Source organism: Aphelocoma coerulescens, chromosome 9 (assembly GCF_041296385.1).
Source record: "Aphelocoma coerulescens isolate FSJ_1873_10779 chromosome 9, UR_Acoe_1.0, whole genome shotgun sequence".
NCBI lineage: Eukaryota > Metazoa > Chordata > Aves > Passeriformes > Corvidae > Aphelocoma > Aphelocoma coerulescens.
This window is the reverse complement of record NC_091023.1, coordinates 3,874,366-3,892,379: the sequence shown is the minus strand read 5'-3', so window position 1 is coordinate 3,892,379 and position 18,014 is coordinate 3,874,366. Positions and strand designations below refer to the sequence as shown.

General features: G+C 60.3%; 3 protein-coding genes across 7 annotated transcripts; all 3 read left to right on the top strand.

Moving 5' to 3' along the window:
• Positions 1 to 7,434: 7,434 nt before the first annotated feature.
• On the top strand, positions 7,435 to 9,517 carry ESPNL (espin like). Its single transcript, XM_069024470.1, has 2 exons — positions 7,435 to 7,858; positions 7,926 to 9,517. The coding sequence occupies exons 1-2, from the start codon at positions 7,667 to 7,669 to the stop codon at positions 9,165 to 9,167; spliced, it is 1,434 nt and encodes a 477-aa protein (XP_068880571.1). The 5' UTR covers positions 7,435 to 7,666; the 3' UTR covers positions 9,168 to 9,517.
• A 143-nt stretch (positions 9,518 to 9,660) lies between these two features.
• Positions 9,661 to 13,408, top strand: KLHL30 (kelch like family member 30). 4 transcript variants are annotated; one of them, XM_069024466.1, is made up of 8 exons: positions 9,661 to 9,745; positions 9,985 to 10,825; positions 10,908 to 11,070; positions 11,261 to 11,347; positions 11,561 to 11,716; positions 11,811 to 11,999; positions 12,537 to 12,682; positions 12,976 to 13,408. In XM_069024466.1, exons 2-8 carry the CDS (start codon positions 10,052 to 10,054, stop codon positions 13,225 to 13,227), a joined length of 1,767 nt encoding a protein of 588 aa, XP_068880567.1. In that variant the 5' UTR covers positions 9,661 to 9,745; positions 9,985 to 10,051; the 3' UTR covers positions 13,228 to 13,408. The 4 variants fall into 4 exon arrangements, with proteins under 4 accessions (XP_068880567.1, XP_068880565.1, XP_068880566.1 ...); XM_069024464.1 differs by having other exon boundaries at positions 9,679 to 9,841; XM_069024465.1 differs by having other exon boundaries at positions 9,679 to 9,841; positions 9,982 to 10,825.
• A 132-nt stretch (positions 13,409 to 13,540) lies between these two features.
• ERFE (erythroferrone) lies at positions 13,541 to 17,956 on the top strand. Of its 2 annotated transcripts, none has more exons than XM_069024469.1 (6): positions 13,541 to 14,275; positions 14,406 to 14,581; positions 14,675 to 14,783; positions 14,855 to 14,945; positions 15,054 to 15,132; positions 15,535 to 17,956. In XM_069024469.1, exons 1-6 carry the CDS (start codon positions 13,948 to 13,950, stop codon positions 15,718 to 15,720), a joined length of 969 nt encoding a protein of 322 aa, XP_068880570.1. In that variant the 5' UTR covers positions 13,541 to 13,947; the 3' UTR covers positions 15,721 to 17,956. The 2 variants fall into 2 exon arrangements, with proteins under 2 accessions (XP_068880570.1, XP_068880569.1); XM_069024468.1 differs by having other exon boundaries at positions 13,784 to 14,275; positions 15,458 to 15,556.
• The last annotated feature ends 58 nt before the right edge of the window (positions 17,957 to 18,014 follow it).

The window sequence follows — 18,014 nt, the reverse complement described above, 5'->3', positions numbered from 1 at the left end:
ATAGGCCTGGGGCTGTGGTCTCCACCTTGGAGGTGTTAAGCTTGTGCTTTGTGAATCTCCCCAGCCCTGAGTGGTGATGGGCCTCTCAGAGCCCCATTCAGGCTATGGTAGTCTTCTCTGCAGCTTTTGTAATACAGTTTTTAAAGTCCTTCATGCAAATGTTTAATCCATAAACGATAATATTTCAGTGTCTGACAAGTGTAGCCCAGGCACCAGTACTGGGACTTCCTTCTTGCTAGTGGCCTGAATAATGGGGCCCAGGGCACCCTCAGCAAGTTTGCTGAATTTCCTACAGTGGGAGGAGCTGCAGAGACACCAGAGGATGACTCTGTGCCCACAAGGACCTCAACAAGCTGGAGAAATGGGCTGATGGAACCTCCTGAAGTTCAACCAAGGGCTATGCAGGGTCCTGCCCCTGGGGAGGTGCAGCCCCAGGCACCAGGACACACCATGGAAAGCAGCTCTGCAGAGCAGGTCCTGGCGAGTGTGACTGGCACAGCCCCACCCCAGCAGAGACCGCCTGGAAGGCAGCTGGGTGAGCACTGAGCCCACTGCCAGGTCGGCTTTGTGCCACAGGGTCCATCTCTGTGGATGGGGGAGCTCCTGGGCGTGCCCTTAGAGCCCTGTGATGTCACCAGCCATGATCACTATGACCTCACCTGCAGTGGGTAGGTAACTGTGGCCACCAGCGCTGGGTAGTGCCACAGCACTCAGCCTGTGACACACTGGCAGCCGAGGAGCTTCTGAGCGCTGCCAGTGTCTGAGGAGCTTCTCAGTGCTGCCAGCGAGTGAGGAGCCTTTGAGTCCTGCCAAGTGACCAAGGAGCGTCTGGGTGCTGCCAGTGACCGAGGAGCTTGTGCGTCCCACGGGAGGCCGAGGAAGATCTGAGTGCCACCAGTGGAAGCCAAGCCTTCGAGTCCTGCCAGCAGCAGCTGAGAGGAGGCCAGGAGGAGGGAGCAGCAATGGAGGAGGCCCGGCAAGAGCCAGCAGCGCCGCGAGCCGTCAGGATCTGCCGCATCTGCGTGGATCCCCTCCAAAGCCCCGCTGCCCTGGAGCCCTGCGGACACGTGTTCTGCCACGCCTGCATCCAGCCCCGGGCTGCCCCCGACGCCGCTGCCACCTGCCCCATCTGCCGAGAGCCCATTGGGGCCATCCGCCTGCTGCAGGGCCGGGACAACCGTGCCGCGCTGGCCCCGCGGCGCCGCCGCCTCCATCCCTTCGTGGCGCGGTGGCGGCAGCGGCAGCAGCAGGAGCAGCAGCAGGAGGCAGCTGCTGGAGGTGGCCGGCGCCGAAGATTGGCTGCTGGGGATCGGCCGCCGAGCCCTGTGCCCCGCCAGCGGGCCCGGAGAGAGCTGCAGGAGCTGGACAGAAACGGGCAGCAGGAGAGCAGGTGGCCGCTGAGCGAGCGGGAAGCGCTGGGCGGAGGGGACAACGGGCGCCGTCCCACCGTGCTCCCCCCGGATTGGCAGCTTCGATGGCCTTTCTGAACTGAAAACCAGGATGCCGAGAAGAACTTCGCCTGGTTTCTTCTGCCTGCTTGCTCGTCACCGCAAGACTGAGGGAGTGGGAGCTGTGGGAGGGAAAGCTCATAGTCATAGGAACTTAGGTAGAGAGTAGCATATTGATAGCAAAATTAGTTGTAAATAGACTGTTTTATTCATTTGAAGCATTAGAAAGCAGGCATTCTTTATTAGCGCCGGACACATGGAATAATATCTCCTTTAATCTGACGTCTGTGGTGAAACTTCATAACAGGGTCCGTTGTTATTCCGTCCCGATCACACCTATCCATCACAATGTGCCTCCCAACTAATACACAAACACCACTTTCCTAGAACTAATTTGCATGCATTTGCCTTCTACTGGAAGTCCTTTTTTGGTCCTGGAGGTCGTCATAAGGGGTGTCTGGTGGTCACATTCACCGAGTGCTTCAATATTACTTTTAGCTTCTGCTGCGAGCAGAAGGGCAGAGGCGGCGGCAGCGGTTTCTCTTTCTCGGCGCTCCGCACACAGAGAGGCGCTGAATGGAGCCGGCGCCCGTGCGGGGCCCGCGGGGACCACGTGGCCAGCGACGAAAACATGGAGAGCAATTCCCCAGCACAGAATCCAGACGAGATCAACTTCTCAGCGCTGCAAAATCCTACAGAAATCCTTGAACTGGTGGAATTTGTTGACAGCGGTACTTAGGAGCAGCGCTGTGACCGCAGGCCTCCCAGCTGCAGGTGGAGAACTGTGCTGCAGGGGTGGCCTGTTGTCATCACAGCCTCTTCCATTCCCTGCACAGCGGGGCTGTGGTGGCAGGGATGGTGGCAGCAGCAGCAGGGCCCTGGAGGTGCCTGGTGCTGGAGAGTCTCTGCCAAACAACCTCAGTGTCTTGCAGTGCTTTCGGTGTGGAGTGCTACAATGGTATTTTCAGGATAAGTGGAAGAAGAGGCAAACAATTGTACAGATTCTCTGTTGTATTCCAAAGCTGTTGTATTTGAAGGGGAAAATGCTCACTGGGGCTGATAAATGATCAGCCAGACATTTCTCATGAGCTCGGAGAAAGCAGGTGGCTTGGGGAAGGTGGAACTTTGCAAATAGGCTCTGCCCTGTGAGGAAGTGATTTTAACTGTTGATACTCCGGGTTTTTAAGTAGAGGGTGTTGATCAGCAGCGTGAAGCTGAGGTGGAGGCTGATCATCAGCAGTGTTGTTACGATCCAGTTTAGACCCAGAAGAGCAAAGAAAAATTATGTCTCTGCGTATAGACCAGAAAGAACTTGAAATGTTCAAACTATATCCAAAACTGAGATTAAAACCCCAACGAGGTTAGATGTTGGTGCCAAAAAAGGGATGTATTTTATTTAATATTAAAAGGGTGGGGGGGAACAGGGAGAGAGGTGACAGGGCTAAGGAAGCGTATCGCTCTTCCGAGACTCCCAGTGACGTCTCGTTGCTCCCTTCCATCTGCTCTCCTTGGTGCTGAGGGTCCCCGGCCGCCGTGCCACGCCACACTGCGCCACGCTGCACCACGCTGCCACACGCCGCAGAGTACAGAATCCCAGGGATTAATGCCCACTTTGGGCCAGGTGGGAATGCCCACGTGCCTCCCTTGCAGGGGCCAGTTTGACGCTGTCCCTTGCAACACTGGGGATTTGTTGCATCATCTCTGCTGTAGGGTCTGAGGGCCCCTTTGGGGGGCCTTTGATGGGCCATGACAGCCCCCCTGCTGTCCTTCCCATGGCTGCGGCTTTTCCCCGGTGAAGGGGCCCCTCAGCTGGGCTCCTCTGCGCAGGGGAGGACGGGCACTCACTGCGCCTCTGCCCAGAGGCTTTTCCAACACCCATCCAAAGCCTCTCTCCCTCCACCCTTTGGTGCAGGGTCTGTGCCAGCCTGGCAGCTGATAGGCCTGGGGCTGTGGTCTCCACCTTGGAGGTGTTAAGCTTGTGCTTTGTGAATCTCCCCAGCCCTGAGTTGTTACTTGGTCTTATCTTCATCAGTGAGTGGTGATGGGCCTCTCAGAGCCCCATTCAGCGTATGGTAGTCTTCTCTGCAGCTTTTGTAATATAGTTTTTAAAGTCCTTCATGCAAATGTTTAAGCCATAAACGATAATATTTCAGTGTCTGACAAGTGTAGCCCAGGCACCAGTACTGGGACTTCCTTCTTGCTAGTGGCCTGAATAATGGGGCCCAGGGCACCCTCAGCAAGTTTGCTGAATTTCCTACAGTGGGAGGAGCTGCAGAGACACCAGAGGATGACTCTGCGCCCACAAGGACCTCAACAAGCTGGAGAAATGGGCTGATGGAACCTCCTGAAGTTCAACCAAGGGCTATGCAGGGTCCTGCCCCTGGGGAGGTGCAGCCCCAGGCACCAGGACACACCATGGAAAGCAGCTCTGCAGAGCAGGTCCTGGCGAGTGTGACTGGCACAGCCCCACCCCAGCAGAGACCGCCTGGAAGGCAGCTGGGTGAGCACTGAGCCCACTGCCAGGTCGGCTTTGTGCCACAGGGTCCATCTCTGTGGATGGGGGAGCTCCTGGGCGTGCCCTTAGAGCCCTGTGATGTCACCAGCCATGATCACTATGACCTCACCTGCAGTGGGTAGGTAACTGTGGCCACCAGCGCTGGGTAGTGCCACAGCACTCAGCCTGTGACACACTGGCAGCCGAGGAGCTTCCGAGCGCTGCCAGTGTCTGAGGAGCTTCTCAGTGCCGCCAGCGAGTGAGGAGCCTTTGAGTCCTGCCAAGTGACCAAGGAGCGTCTGGGTGCTGCCAGTGACCGAGGAGCTTGTGCGTCCCACGAGAGGCCGAGGAAGATCTGAGTGCCACCAGTGGAAGCCAAGCCTTCGAGTCCTGCCAGCAGCAGCTGAGAGGAGGCCAGGAGGAGGGAGCAGCAATGGAGGAGGCCCGGCAAGAGCCAGCAGCGCCGCGAGCCGTCAGGATCTGCCGCATCTGCGTGGATCCCCTCCAAAGCCCCGCTGCCCTGGAGCCCTGCGGACACGTGTTCTGCCACGCCTGCATCCAGCCCCGGGCTGCCCCCGACGCCGCTGCCACCTGCCCCATCTGCCGAGAGCCCATTGGGGCCATCCGCCTGCTGCAGGGCCGGGACAACCGTGCCGCGCTGGCCCCGCGGCGCCGCCGCCTCCATCCCTTCGTGGCGCGGTGGCGGCAGCGGCAGCAGCAGGAGCAGCAGCAGGAGGCAGCTGCTGGAGGTGGCCGGCGCCGAAGATTGGCTGCTGGGGATCGGCCGCCGAGCCCTGTGCCCCGCCAGCGGGCCCGGAGAGAGCTGCAGGAGCTGGACAGAAACGGGCAGCAGGAGAGCAGGTGGCCGCTGAGCGAACGGGAAGCGCTGGGCGGAGGGGACAACGGGCGCCGTCCCACCGTGCTCCCCCCGGATTGGCAGCTTCGATGGCCTTTCTGAACTGAAAACCAGGATGCCGAGAAGAACTTCGCCTGGTTTCTTCTGCCTGCTTGCTCGTCACCGCAAGACTGAGGGAGTGGGAGCTGTGGGAGGGAAAGCACATAGTCGTAGGAACTTAGGTAGAGAGCAGCATATTGGTAGCAAAATTAGTTGTAAATAGACTGTTTTATTCATTTGAAGCATTAGAAAACAGGCATTCTTTATTAGCGCCGGACACACGGAATAATATCTCCTTTAATCTGACGTCTGTGGTGAAACTTCATAACAGGGTCCGTTGTTATTCCGTCCCGATCACACCTATCCATCACAATGTGCCTCCCAGCTAATACACAAATGTGGGGTATGCCCAGTCCCTGCCCTGGAGGGATCTCTGCTGAGATAAGAGATTGCACAATCGCCCAGGAGGACACCCTGGAAATGCAACCACCTCTATGGTCAGGGTGAGAAAAGACAGACCCACAATCCTTTAGGAGACCCCATGCAGATCCTTTGTAACCCATTGGCCTTCACCCATCCCCTGTATCCCTATAAAAGCCAGCCCTCTGCCCATGTGGAGAGGGAGCTCTCGTCCCTGGCTTTCCCCTTTGCCAGAGGGGATCAACAATAAAGCTGCCTTCTGTGTGGAACCAGCCACACGAGCCTCTCGTCTCTCTCTGGTCTTGCTTGGCCTGGAGGATGCCCTGCAGAGCTGAGCTGGAATCACTCAGCGGGCCCGGAGAGAGCTGGAGGAGCTGGACAGAAACGGGCCAGGCCAGGCCGGTCCATTGCGGCTGCTGAGGGAGCGGGGCAGAAGAGCTGGCCTCAGGGGACCACCTGCACCTCCTCCCCTTGTTCCCATTTGAAGTGGAGCCTCCATGGCCCCTCTGAAATGAAAACCAGGGTGCTCAGAAGGGCCTTGCCTGGCTTTTTTGCCTGTTTGCTCATTACTGCAGCACTGGGGGAGTGGGAGCTGTGGGAGAGGGAAGGATACGATTTTGGGATCTTGGGCAGAGGGTGGGATATGGCTGAAGAACTGGCGGAGAGGGATGAATGTGGTTGTTGAAACTGAAAGAGACAGGCCATCCTTGGTTGTTTCTGTGCTGCTTTGCTCATCCTTGTGGCTATGCAGCTGGGAAATGGAAAGGGAGAAGAGGGTGAGGGAAAGGTAAAGAAGAGAAAGGAAAAGAGAGAAAGGGAAAGTCCCCTGAGACTCTGAGCAGATTCCAAAGAGGCCAGTGCCTGCTTTCCTAAGGAACAGAAGGAGAAAAGAGGCCAAGATCGAGGTTTGGGGCAGAACCTCCTCTCCTCTCATGCTCCTGTGCACCCTTGCACTATGGAGAGCTGCAATCCTGGGAGAAACTCTCCAGGGCTGGGGGAGACAGCCCTGGCACAACCATCCACCAAAGGGCTTTCAGCAAATTCTCCCCCCTACAGTACAGCAAAGCACAACCTGCGCTCCCACTGTGGCTCTGTCGCTGGGCAGCAAAAGCTCATCCCCCCCATGAGAGCTGGGTGTCAGCCTGCACTGGAGCCAGGGAGGGATTGAGAGGCTGACTCTGTAATGGATCCTCACCAGCTAATCGGTGTTTATAGGCTTAGATCTGCTGCTTCCTAATTTTATTCCAGGTCCTCGATTGAATTTCTCACATGTAAGTGAGCCCCAAGAGTCCATCCTGGCCATATATAATGGATGGTGAGGGAGAGAAAGAACACAAATGTGGCTGAATGCCAGTAACACATGCCCAGGCAGCAGTGCAGCAGATCCCTCTGCTGAAGATCCCCCACTGCCAGAACCTGCCCTCAGTGCCCCCGAGCAAGAGGCTTCCTCTGTCCCCAGCACCTGGCCTGGGGCCATGACCAGTCTCGACCATTCTCCATTGGCCCCAAGAGCAGGACAAGGCTTGGAGCCAAGTCACCAAGCTACTATCTCCAGGAACAGCGCCAGTTCCACCCACTGAGCCCTGGTGCTGCCACTCGATGCCCCATCAAATATTAATACAATGCTCAATGCCTCTGTGCCCTGCCCCAGCACTGCAGCCCTGGCCCCTGTCCTCTCCAGGGCTGCCCGACCACTCCAACCTCCCCTCCTGCCCCGTATTGCTCGTTGCTTTCCACACAGGGACTTTGGGGGTGCAGCTGCACCACCTCTGGGTGTTCCCTGAGCAGGGCACGACAGGACCCAACCCCCTAACTTCGGCAGCCAGCTCAGCCCCGTGCAGGTAAGACCCCACTGGGCCTGGGGCAGTGGGCATCCCCATCCCCGATGAATGTCACCTCAGGGAGCGGGAGGACGGGCTGGGGGCATGGGATGCCCCAAGAAGGGCTGGCGGCCATGGGGGACCATGGGGCGGCCCCGGGCTCGGTCCTTGGCTGCAGGGGCGTCGTAGTGCACCTCTGGGGGAGAGCGGGCAGCAGGGATTCCTCAGCTCCGTCCTGTCCTCTGAAGGAATGAGATCCACCCGTGGCTCTCCTCCGAGAAGGGTTCTCCCCAAGGACCGGGGTGATGTGTCGGCTCACCCCTCAGCTGGGGGGGGGGGGCTGGAGGTGCTGGGGCCCACCTCCCCTTGCTGCCCTCCCCCAGGAGGAGGCCCGCGCCTCTGCCCCCAGCAGCCGCTCGGCCCGGCAGGGGATGGAGCCCGGCAGGTCGGTGCCGGCGGAGCTGAAGCTCCGCAAGCCCTCGCAGCGGGCCAGGATCCCGGCGCCCTTCCTCGCCCACCCGGTAGGTCGCTGGCTCGGCCCGCGGCCCCCGGCTCGTCCTCTCGGCCGCTGTAGCCCTTCGAGCCCCCCATGACTGTATCCACACAGGACGGGACGGCTGGGCCCGTGGGGCCCCCCTGGCCGAACCCCGCGGAGGTAGACGTGGACTCCCTGGTGCCCACGCACGATGAGCGGGGCCGGCTCATCCCCGAGTGGAAGCGGCAAGTGATGGTGCGGCGGCTGCGGGCCCGACTGGCGGACGAGGACCCGGCGGGAGGGCAGGTACGAGGGGCACGGGGAGTAGAAGGGGCATGGGCTGTCGAAAGTCGCTGACCGCCTCTCTCCGCAGGATGCAGGCTCCTGGAGCTTCTCGCGCTCCCACCAGGCCGTGCTGGGTCCGTTCGGGGAGCTGCTGACCGAGGCAGACCTGCATCAGTTGGAGAGGGCAGTGGAGAGCCTGCGGCTGCGGCGGCGCGGCGAGGTGTACCAGGGCGAGCTGCGGCGCCTGGTGCGGGAGCTACGCGCCCTCCTGCCCGCCCCGCTGCTCAGCATTTCCGTCCGCAGCCCCCCGCCTGCCCCGGGACAGCCCCTGCCCCTCTGGTGCGGCCGCCTGGCCGGAGCCGTCAACAGCCTGGCCGCGCTGCTGGCCCACGCCGAGGGGGTGCAGGGTCCCCGCGCTGCCGTCACGGCGCCCGCCGCTACCTCCGCTCTCCCCGCCGCCGGCGGGCATCCCCGGGAGCCAGGGGGCAGCCTGGCGCAGCGGGAAATCCGGCAGTGCGGAGTCTGCGTCCGCAGCCTGCGCGGCGCCTTCGAGCCCGCCTGGGGGGCCGCGGGGAGCGCGCCGGCCGGGGGCGGCGAGGCGGAGGCCGCCAGCGACTCAGGCATCAGCTGCGAGGAGGCGTTTTCCGACGGCGGCGGCTCCCCGGGGAAGGGGCCGGGGCCAGAGTGGGGCAGCTTGAGGAAGGAACGGATCGTGATGCTCTTCCTGAGCCACTGGAGACGCTCCGCTTACGCGCCCTTACGGCCCGCCGCCGGGGACCCTCGGGAGACAGCGGGAAGCGGGGCGCGGGCGGCGGCCCGCCTGGCGCGGCAGAGGGCGGCCATCCAGAGGCTCCTGAGCGGCTGGCGGGACGCCGCCTCCCGCCGCCCCCCGCCGCCGCCCCCCGCTCGCACCCTGCTCTCCCCGGAGCAGTTCGTGTCGGTGGCGGGGGGCGGCCCGGCCGAGTACGAGAGCCTGTCGCTGGAGCTATTCATGCTGGGCTATTTCCGCATCTTGGAGCAGGACCTGTCCCCCGAGGAGCGCCGAGGCCGCCACCTGCTCTGTTTCGAGGTGTTTGAGCAGCTGGGCCGGCATGGCTGGCGGGCTGTGCGGGCCTTCCACCGCGCCGTCATCGACGAGATCGCGGCCGGGCGGCGCGGCTGGCGCGACGGCTTCGACGACATCAAGGCACGGTACTTCGGGACTTCGCACAGCCCGGCCCAGCGACCTCGGGAGCCCGGGGAGGACGGGGAGGAGATTTGCCGCTACATCGATCGCAGCTTCGCCTTTTGGAAGGAGAAGGAGGCCGAGATCTTCAGCCTGGAGGAGTGATGCCGAGGGGCTGCGGAGGCCGCGGGCTGCAATAAAAACCTTCTCGATTCTGTCCCAGCTGAGCGAGGATTTCCGGGGCGGTGAAGAAAGCTGCTAAGCTGGGCGGGCCGCCTCAGCACCCCCGTCTCCCCCTCTCCCAGGGCGGGTGTTTCAGGCCTCGGCTGCCGCCGCGTGTTTACGGCTGCCGCGGAGTGAGATAACAGCCTATATTTATAGCGGCACCGGCAGTGCAAGCCGGAGGAGCGAGGAGGGGCATCGCGGGGACCCCCGGATACTGATGGGGTGGAGGGAGGGTGCTGTGGGAGCTCGTCCCTCCGGACTCGGTGCCCAGCCGACCCCTTCGGGGAGGCTTTCCTAAAAGGCAACAGCGCCGCGGGATGGGGCAAAGACGAGGATGGGCCGCGGCGGCAGCTCTGCCCGTGCGGTGCCTTTAAGAACAGGGAGCAGTGTCCAGGTGCCGCCTAAAAATAGCGTGTGCCCCTCGTCCGAGCTGATCCCGTGTCATGCGGCGTGTCCCTGCCCAGCGCCGGGACCGCGGTCCCTTCCCTCCCGCGGGCCGGCCGGGCTCTGGAGCACTGGTGAGAGAGGGAGCGAGCGCGCCGAGAGGGCTCAAATCACTCCGAAAATCACCCCCAAAAGGGCGGTCGCTGCCCCGGCCGGGCAGCTGCGGCGTGGTGAGGAGAAAACACGGCCATCCGTGGGAGGGGGGCTGTGGGAAGCACTTGTGCAGCCACTGCTGTCTGTGACTCGGGCACTGGGAAGGCGGGAGGGTGTCGCGGCAGGGGGAGAGAGAGACACCGTCGCCTTTTCCTAGCAGGGACACCCTCGTCTCCCGCTGCTCGGGCACTGCCCGCCTGCCAGGCCCCACGGCCATCCCCAGCACCATGGTGAGGAACATGGACGACTTTGACTTCTGCCTGCCTTCGCACGCCCAGGCCGTGCTGGAGGGGCTGCAACAGTTGCGCACCAACCCCAAACTGGCCGACGTGACGCTGGTGGCGGGCGGGCGGGAGTTCCCCTGCCACCGCGGCATCCTGGCCCTCTGCAGTCACTACTTCTATGCCATGTTCTCTGGTGACTTTGCTGAGAGCATCGCAGCACGGGTGGAGCTAAAGGAGGTAGATCCCACTGCGCTGGAGATGCTGCTTGATTTTGCCTACACGGGAAAGGTCACCATCAACCAGGGCAACGTGGAGGGGCTGATGCGGACCTCCAGCCAGCTCCACTTCCCTGCTATCCAGAAGGTCTGCAGCCGCTACCTCCGGCAGCAGATGGATGCCACCAACTGCCTAGGTATCTGTGAGTTTGGTGAGAGCCACGGCTGCCCTGAGGTCTCCTCCAAGGCCTGGTCTTTCTTGCAGGAGAACTTTGAAGCCGTCTCTCTTCAGGAGGAGTTCCTCCAGCTCTCCAAGGAGAGGCTGGCTGTCTACCTCTCCAATGACCAGCTGCAGGTGCAGGAGGAGCGGAGCCTGGTTGAGGCTGTGCTGCGCTGGGTACGCCACGACCCAGGATCCCGAGCCCAGTTCCTGCCAGAACTGCTGGAGCTGACCCGCCTTGTCTCACTGCCTGACCAGTACCTGCAGAACCTCCTTGCCACTGAGCCTCTTGTTCGTGACTCAGATGCCAGCAAGGCCCTCGTTGCCCGATCCCGCACCATGGTGGGTATCCCCTTCCCCTAAATCCCACTCCCCTGAGCCAGGAAGGAGGAGCTTGATGGCCCCGCCCTGGTCTCTTCATCAGGGGCAGAGTGGCACCCTGAAGAACCCCCCAACCCCACCACAGAAGCTAGAGGAGGTGCTGGTGGTGGTTGGTGGTCGTGTGCTGGAGGATGGTGAGGATGAGGAGAGGGGGCTGGAAATGCCAGCTGCCACCAGGAACTTTGCCTTCTACAACCCCAAAAGCAGTAAGTGCCCTGCACTTCCTCCACCTCCCTCCATGCTAATTAACCATCTGTCTACCCCAAAGCCACCTCTTGCCAAACTAGTGTCAGTTTAGAGAGACACCAGTTGGGTTGGGATGGGCTTGAAACAAGGGTGGCTTAAAAAGTGCCATTGCTGGCTGTGGGGTCATTGCTTGGCTCTGCTGGGTTTCAGGGCGATGGATGGCTCTGCCCGACTTCCCTGATTACAACAAATGGGGCTTTTCCCTGGTGGCTCTGAACAACGATGTGTATGTCACAGGTCAGTGCCAGGGCTGCTGGTGCAGGGTGGGGTCTTTGAGGAGCAGGGATGGAGGACAGGGGACAATGACACGAGCATGAGGCACTGGTGTGGGGCCAGAGGCTCCTCTTTGAGCAAAGTCCTCTCGTTACTCTCTGCTTGGGCAAATCTGGCCACTGGCAAGGAATACCCAGGGACAGCTGCACTTGGCCCACCTGACCTGTCTCTCTCTAGGCGGCTCCCGGGGGTCCCAGAATGACACGTGGTCAACGACGCAGGCCTGGTGCTTCTGCCCCAGGGACGGTGTCTGGAAGCCCATTGCTTCCATGCTGAGAGCCCGGACAAACCACACCAGCGCTGTCCTCAACGGTGAGATCTACGTGATTGGGGGTAAGGCTGCAAAGACCCTGTGGGTGCTGCTAGGGTGGGGGTCCATGGGTGCCCCAGAGCAGCAGGGTGGCTGCCGTGTCCTGTCACCCTGCAGGGACAACAGTGGACGTGGTGGAGGTGGAGCGCTATGACCCCTACAACAAGAGCTGGTGTGCCATCAGCCCAGCCCTCAAGTACGTGAGCAATTTTGCAGCTGCCAGCTGCTTGGGCAAGCTCTACCTGGTGGGCTCCTGCGCCGTCAAGTACAACGCACTCACTCTGCAGTGCTACAACCCTGTTCAAGGTGAGGGCTGACCCTGCTGCCACACCCCACCAATGTTGTCCCTGGGAGACGGACAGAGGAGCACCCCGAGGCAGGTGCCCCTCTGGACTGCCAGGCACAGGGTCCTGTGGGATGTGAGCAGGTGCTAGCAGGGTGTGGTGGTGGCTGTGGCACAGGGCTCAGGAGCCCCAGGAGCGTGGCTATTAGCAGCACGGACCTGAGCCACAGATGTCTGACACAGCCCAGACCTGACCTTCGGTGGAGCAGGATCTCTGAGCCATAGGGGTGGGGGAGGCTGCCTGCCTTAGGAAGAAACTAACACCCTGTGACAATGCAACCTCCTCAAGTAGACCCCTTGCCATCCCACAGCACCACTACAAACCATGTACCCACCCCCCACTGTTTTTTATGCAAGACCCTCGACTGGGATGGGGACTGCCTGGCTGGTCTGCCTCCTCCCTTTCAAATTCCCCCTGAAATAGCAATGCTTTTTTCAGCCACTGGCAGCTGCATCGAGAGCCAAGGGTGGGATGCACTGCTAATGACTGCTCCTTGCAGATTTGTGGAGTGTGATCACATCCCCCTTCATCCCCAAGTACCTCTCAGCCCCACGCTGTGCCACTCTGCACGGGCTCATCTACCTCATCGGGGATAACACCAAGAAGGTCCATGTGTACAACCCAGAGGCAAACATCTGGCAGAAGGTAGTGGGATGTGGGACCAGGCACGATCACCCTCCCAGGGATATGGGGATGGTGTTCCCAGTTGCTTCCCCTCAGTGCCAGCACCCCCTTCTCCCTCCTACCCACTCATCCCTTGGCTCTATTAACACTTTCCTCCCCTGCTCCCCCATCCCACATCCAGTAGGCACCAGAGGCCCCCAAACCCCACGGAGAGGATGGGGTAGGGAGACATGTCTGGTGGGTCAGTGTCCTGTGTGGTGGGAGTGGGAGGTCACCAAGGGGTCCTTGTACATCTCACCCTGTCCCTCACACAGGTGCAGCTCCTACACACACTTCACGAGAACGGTGGGATGGTGGCACTGGGTGACCGGCTCTTTGTCACTGGTGGCCACTGGAAGGGCATGGACGGGGACTACCGGGTAGAAATGGAGGTGTATGACTGCACCAAGGACAGCTGGACGTGCGAGGGCTCCCTGCCCTGTCTCTGGCTCTTCCATAGCTCCTCCTCCATCTTCATGGACACCTCCAAGTGGACAGAGGCTTTCCAGGGTGACCATGGGTGGTAGGAGAGCCACAGCGCTATCTGTCACCCTATGCAGCCATGCTCCCCTTTTTCTGCTGCCTGTTCAGGTTGGCGAGTGGGAGGTGGAAACCCCTGTGCCAGGCTGTCTAGGGCATCAGGAGCATATTCTCCCCCACCACTGCAGGGAAAAGGCTTTTCCTTATAAACATGCTTTGGCTAATACTCTCTTGTTTTGGTTTGTGGGGTTTTTTTAGAACTGCCTCTTTCCCCTTCCAAAACCCTAAAGATTTTAGGTTATTACAAGGCCTCCCAAAGTGTGGTTCATCCCATCAAAGCCCGACATTGCTACTTGGGGCCAGCAGCCTGTGCATAATCCTGGTTTCGCTCCTGGGATACACAGCATGCCCCTCAGGGCATGGTGAAGTAGCCGGCACCTGGGTGAGTCTCTGCTGGTGCAGACTCCTGCCCCAGCCCCACCCCGTCTCTGACGGTACCGGTGGCAGAGGGATGGGCGAGCACAAGACGACGCTTCCCCGAGGCCGGGCCCAGAGCCAGCACCGCTGGACGGTTCAGCCGTTCCGCCTGCGGTTGTTTGGCGTTTCCGAAGCGCTAAAACCCCCGCGGCGGGGTGGGCACCTCCCGCTGCAGGCGCCCCGCGCCGCTCCCCACGCGCGGCTTTCCCCGCGGGGAGGTCCCCGCGCCCCGAGGGCAGAGCCCAGCAGCGAGGCGGGCCCGGGGCCGCCCTCCCGGTAGCGGCGGCGCGATGCGGCTGCCGGAGCTGTGCCTGGCGCTCCTCTGCGCCGCCGGCACCGGCACCGAACCCCCGCGGCCAGCCCGGGAGCGGCCGCTGGCCCCGGGAGCAGCTGCGGGGAGGGCGGCGGGACTCGGGGGGCCCGGGGCGGCCCGCATCGACCCCCGGCAGGCGTGGATGCTGCTGGCCGGGAGCCCCGGGAGGGGAAGCGGCGATCGGGTCCGCGGCTCTCCGGGAAAACCAACCTCGGGTGCTGCGCAGGCCGGAGGGACAGGGGCTGCCCCGGCTTCCCCCACGATGCCGGAGGAGCTGCTGAGGGAGCTGCAGATCCTGCTCAGAGGTACCGGGGTGGGGGGCCCAGGGTGGGAGCTGTGGGGACAGCGGGACAAGGCACAGCAGGGCTGGGCAGAAGAGCCAGGAAAAGGGAAGGTTCCTTCCTAAAGTCAAACTCCGGTGGGGTTTGGGGTCAGGCATGCCAAAGATATCCTGCACAGCTGGGGAAGGGGGTAAGGAAGAGGAGGAAAGCAGCAAAGGCAACCCCCAGGCCGGGGCCCAGCGTCGTGTGGAAGCAGCCTTCCATTGCCAAACGCGTGAAGACATCACTGTGGAGCAGAAAATGTGGCAGGAGCTGGGGCTGTTCTACATCGTAAGTGCCCAGGCTGCCCCTTCTCCCTGTCTGCTGGGGCACCCGCCCTGGCACAGGGACTCCTTCTCTAACTCCAGCCATTCCCTGTCCCAGCCTGAGAGGGAGGGGATGTTCCACCGTGGCCCAGGGCTGAACCTGACCAGCGGGCAGTACACAGCCCCCATTGCAGGATACTACGCCTTCACCACCACGCTGCACATTGGTGAGCCCTCAGACAGCCCATGGCCCTGCCGGGGAGGTCTGGGCTGGCTCTCAGCCCCTGCTCTGTCACAGTGTGCAGGGAGCCACGGAGAAGGAGGCAGGGATGCCGAGGGAGCCGCCTGCGGGTGCTGATCTGTGTGCAGTCCCGCTGCCAGCACAACAGGTATGGCAGGGCAAAGCCAGGGACCCGGGGCCAGGGAGGGGGGAAGGTCCAGCAGCCCTGGGAAAGGAAGGGAATGCTCCCCCCACCACTACCCTCCCTCTTCTGCAGCAATTTGGAGACTGTATCCCGGCTGGAGAGCAGCGGTGACCTTTTCACCATCTCTGTCACGGGCACCCTTTACCTGCAGGTTAGTGGTGCCAGCCCCACTGGTGACAGTACTGGGCAGGAAGGTGCCTTTCGTGGCCCTAGCCCAGGGCTGGGCACCAGGTCTGCTTCTCAGATGACCTCCAAGCCCCAGTGACAGTCAGGGCAGAGCTCTGCTGGGGCACTAGAGCACAGACTGTGCTGCCCTAAAGGCCTTGTGCTCCTCTTTTCCCAGGAGGAAGGGCAGGGGCAGCTCCTCCAGCTTTTGGTTGCTGTGTGCAGGGGAGAGCTCTCTCCTTGGCTCTGCCAGGCCATGCCTGGTGCCCAGGGGAGGTGTCCCAGCCCTGCTAATCCCTCTCTCCCCCCAGGCTGGGCAGTATGCCTCTGTTTTCGTGGACAACACAGCAGGTTCTCCCCTCACAGTTCAGAGTGGCTCTGATTTCAGTGCTGTTCTGCTGGGAGTGTGAAGAAACTCGTGCCAGGAGTGGCCAGACCCTTCCCTCTGCCAACCATCACGTCTCCCCTGCTCAGCACCAAGCCTAGGGAAGAGCATTTGCTCATGCAGGAACTGCAGTCTGGTCCAATACTGCTCACGCTACAGAGCCAGCTGAGAATGGACAAAAGATCATGAAGAAGATGATGATAATAATAATAATAAAGCAGTCTGACCAGGACCTAAAGGCATTCACTTTTATCTAAAGGTTAGGCCTAGAAGTTTATCTTGGAAAACACTGCTGACAGTGGCAGCAGATGGTTGCCTTCTCCCCAGGGCTCAGCTCCCACCATACCTGGTACAAAGCCCCACATGTCCATTTTTGCTCTTAGTGAACTTCCCTTCCCTGCCCAGAGTCAGTCTCAGCAGCCCAAGCCAGATAATGTATTGCTTTGGCTGCCCTGCAGTGTATGAGCAGTGAAGGTTTGCTGGCAGGAGCCAACATCCTTTGCACTAATCATCAAAGCCAAGTCCCAATAATGCCACACATTCAATTAAAGCAAATTCCTGTCCTGCGACTTCCCACACCAGGCACTCCCTGCCTGTGGCACAGGGCCCAGGCTGTGGGCAGCACAGATACGCTTTGCTCTGGCTCCGATAGCTGCCTGAGCTGAGGATGGGCACAGGCCTACGTGACCAAGCCAGGGCTGCAGGAGAAGGACCAGGAAGGCTGGGCGTTTGATTTCCTAGTAGCACTGAGTACTGGGCAAGTTGTGCCAGCAACACTGCAAGATAGCCTGAGCAGTACCTAGCCCCACCTTCTCCCAGGGACGTCCCTGGCTCGGCCTGCCCTTCTCCACAGGCTGCATCTCCTTGAGGAGCCCGGTGAAGTAGCTGTTAATGCAGCAATTTATGGGTAGGGGTGTTTGGATCTGGAAAGGAGGGGACAGTCTCTGGCTGTGCAGCTTCAATGCTGACTTCTCTTGAAGCAAAGAGAACTTGTTTCTGAGAGCAACGTTGTGCTTCTCCCCCAGCTGATCAGGTGGGCAGCAGACTCCTGGCAGGCATGAGGCCACTGCAGCTCCTGCCTAGCTGAGGAACTTGGCCCTGGCAGCACCTCCCAGTCCCACACATGATGAGCCAAGGTAGCCTCACTCTGATCAGCTGCCTCTCTTCCTACTACACACACTTGAGAAGGTATAGAAAGACTCAGTATCTGGAAGCAGGACTTGCCCAGCTGTGAGCTGTCCTGTGCAGGTGAGATACCAAGAGCCCAGTGCACTTGATCACAAAACTGAAAAAAGCTGATTAAGTCAGAGGTTCTGGAAGCGTCATTCAAGTGTTGGAAGGGGACAGAAGCCCCATGGGAGAGACCTGCATGCAGAGCACTCGTGCATGAGCCACCCTGGGGTGGTCTTGGAGCTCTCCTCAGCAGCAGGATGCTGCTGAGCACTGGGGCAAGGAGTGCTTTTTCAGGAAACCTCCTGCAGACCCTGCCTTACTGGGAAATTAAAGCAAACAGTTTTTTTACTTCCACTAAAGCTGGGGCTGAGCCTGCTTTTCTACCTGGCTGGCTACTCCTAAGTGTGGTGAGACCTGCTCCTTCCTTTTCCCCTTTGCCATGAAAAATGGACAATTTACAGTAATTGTTAGTAACTGTACCATAACACTGCATACTCCAATCCTAGCTGGAGCTGTGCTTTCAGAACTTTTCCTAAAAGGAAGAAAAGCAGTGTTGTAAGAGGAAGGAGGGGGAGGAAAAACAGTCAGAGAAGGACAAGCTAACATCCCTCTCACCAACTCTTGCACTGGAATTCAGAGTGGCCTCCTGGAAGGAGCCCCCGAGCTGGGAGCATGGCTCAGCTCTTGCAGCATGGCACAGTGCAAGAGGTGGAAAACAGGGGGAGCTGAGAAGGGAAAGCAAGTTACCTTTCTGAAATTTGCCATCAGCATTTCTTTTGCCACAAACAGAAGCAACTCCAAGCTACTCTGTCTGGGCTCTCCAAGTTTGCCTTTCAAGAGTAGAAACAGGAGAGTGTGCTGCTAACAAAGGCATTCCCTCCCAGCTCATCCTGCAGTGCAACCTTACATCAGAGTACACAGGAATGGCTGGGAGCAGAACAAGCTGGCAGACGACAAGCACTACCCAAAATTTGTGCCTGAGGGCCCCTTCCTTCCTCAGCCCTCTGCAGGAGATGCAGAGAGTCAGTGTGCACCAGGCTGCATTAGCCTAACTCTTAGCCTAAGCCCATGAAGTGTAACTGAGTACTGTTGGAGCAGAAATAGAGGTAAGATGGTCAAGCCACCTGTCCCAAACAGGACAGCTATTGTGTGCTCCAGAAAACACCCCAGGAGCTGGGAACCATCTTCCCAAGTTCCAGAGATACAGGAGCCAGGCAAGCCTCACAGCCCTGCACAGGGCTATGCACAAACAGCAGGCACCACCACATCACCCTTGTCCACCTCCCCTGGGACTACAGCTGTGCCTCATC

Bases quoted from the DNA above. Each gene is read 5' to 3' on its own strand.
- ESPNL (XM_069024470.1), top strand. From the start codon at position 7,667: ATGACTGTATCCACACAGGACGGGACGGCTGGGCCCGTGGGGCCCCCC. The intron at 7,859-7,925 runs GTACGAGGGGCA...CTCTCTCCGCAG, and splicing joins AGGACCCGGCGGGAGGGCAG to GATGCAGGCTCCTGGAGCTT.
- KLHL30 (XM_069024466.1), top strand. From the start codon at position 10,052: ATGGTGAGGAACATGGACGACTTTGACTTCTGCCTGCCTTCGCACGCC. The intron at 11,348-11,560 runs GTCAGTGCCAGG...GTCTCTCTCTAG, and splicing joins CAACGATGTGTATGTCACAG to GCGGCTCCCGGGGGTCCCAG. The intron at 12,683-12,975 runs GTAGTGGGATGT...TCCCTCACACAG, and splicing joins AGGCAAACATCTGGCAGAAG to GTGCAGCTCCTACACACACT.
- ERFE (XM_069024469.1), top strand. From the start codon at position 13,948: ATGCGGCTGCCGGAGCTGTGCCTGGCGCTCCTCTGCGCCGCCGGCACC. The intron at 14,276-14,405 runs GTACCGGGGTGG...GTTTGGGGTCAG, and splicing joins GCTGCAGATCCTGCTCAGAG to GCATGCCAAAGATATCCTGC. The intron at 14,946-15,053 runs GTATGGCAGGGC...CCTCTTCTGCAG, and splicing joins TCCCGCTGCCAGCACAACAG to CAATTTGGAGACTGTATCCC.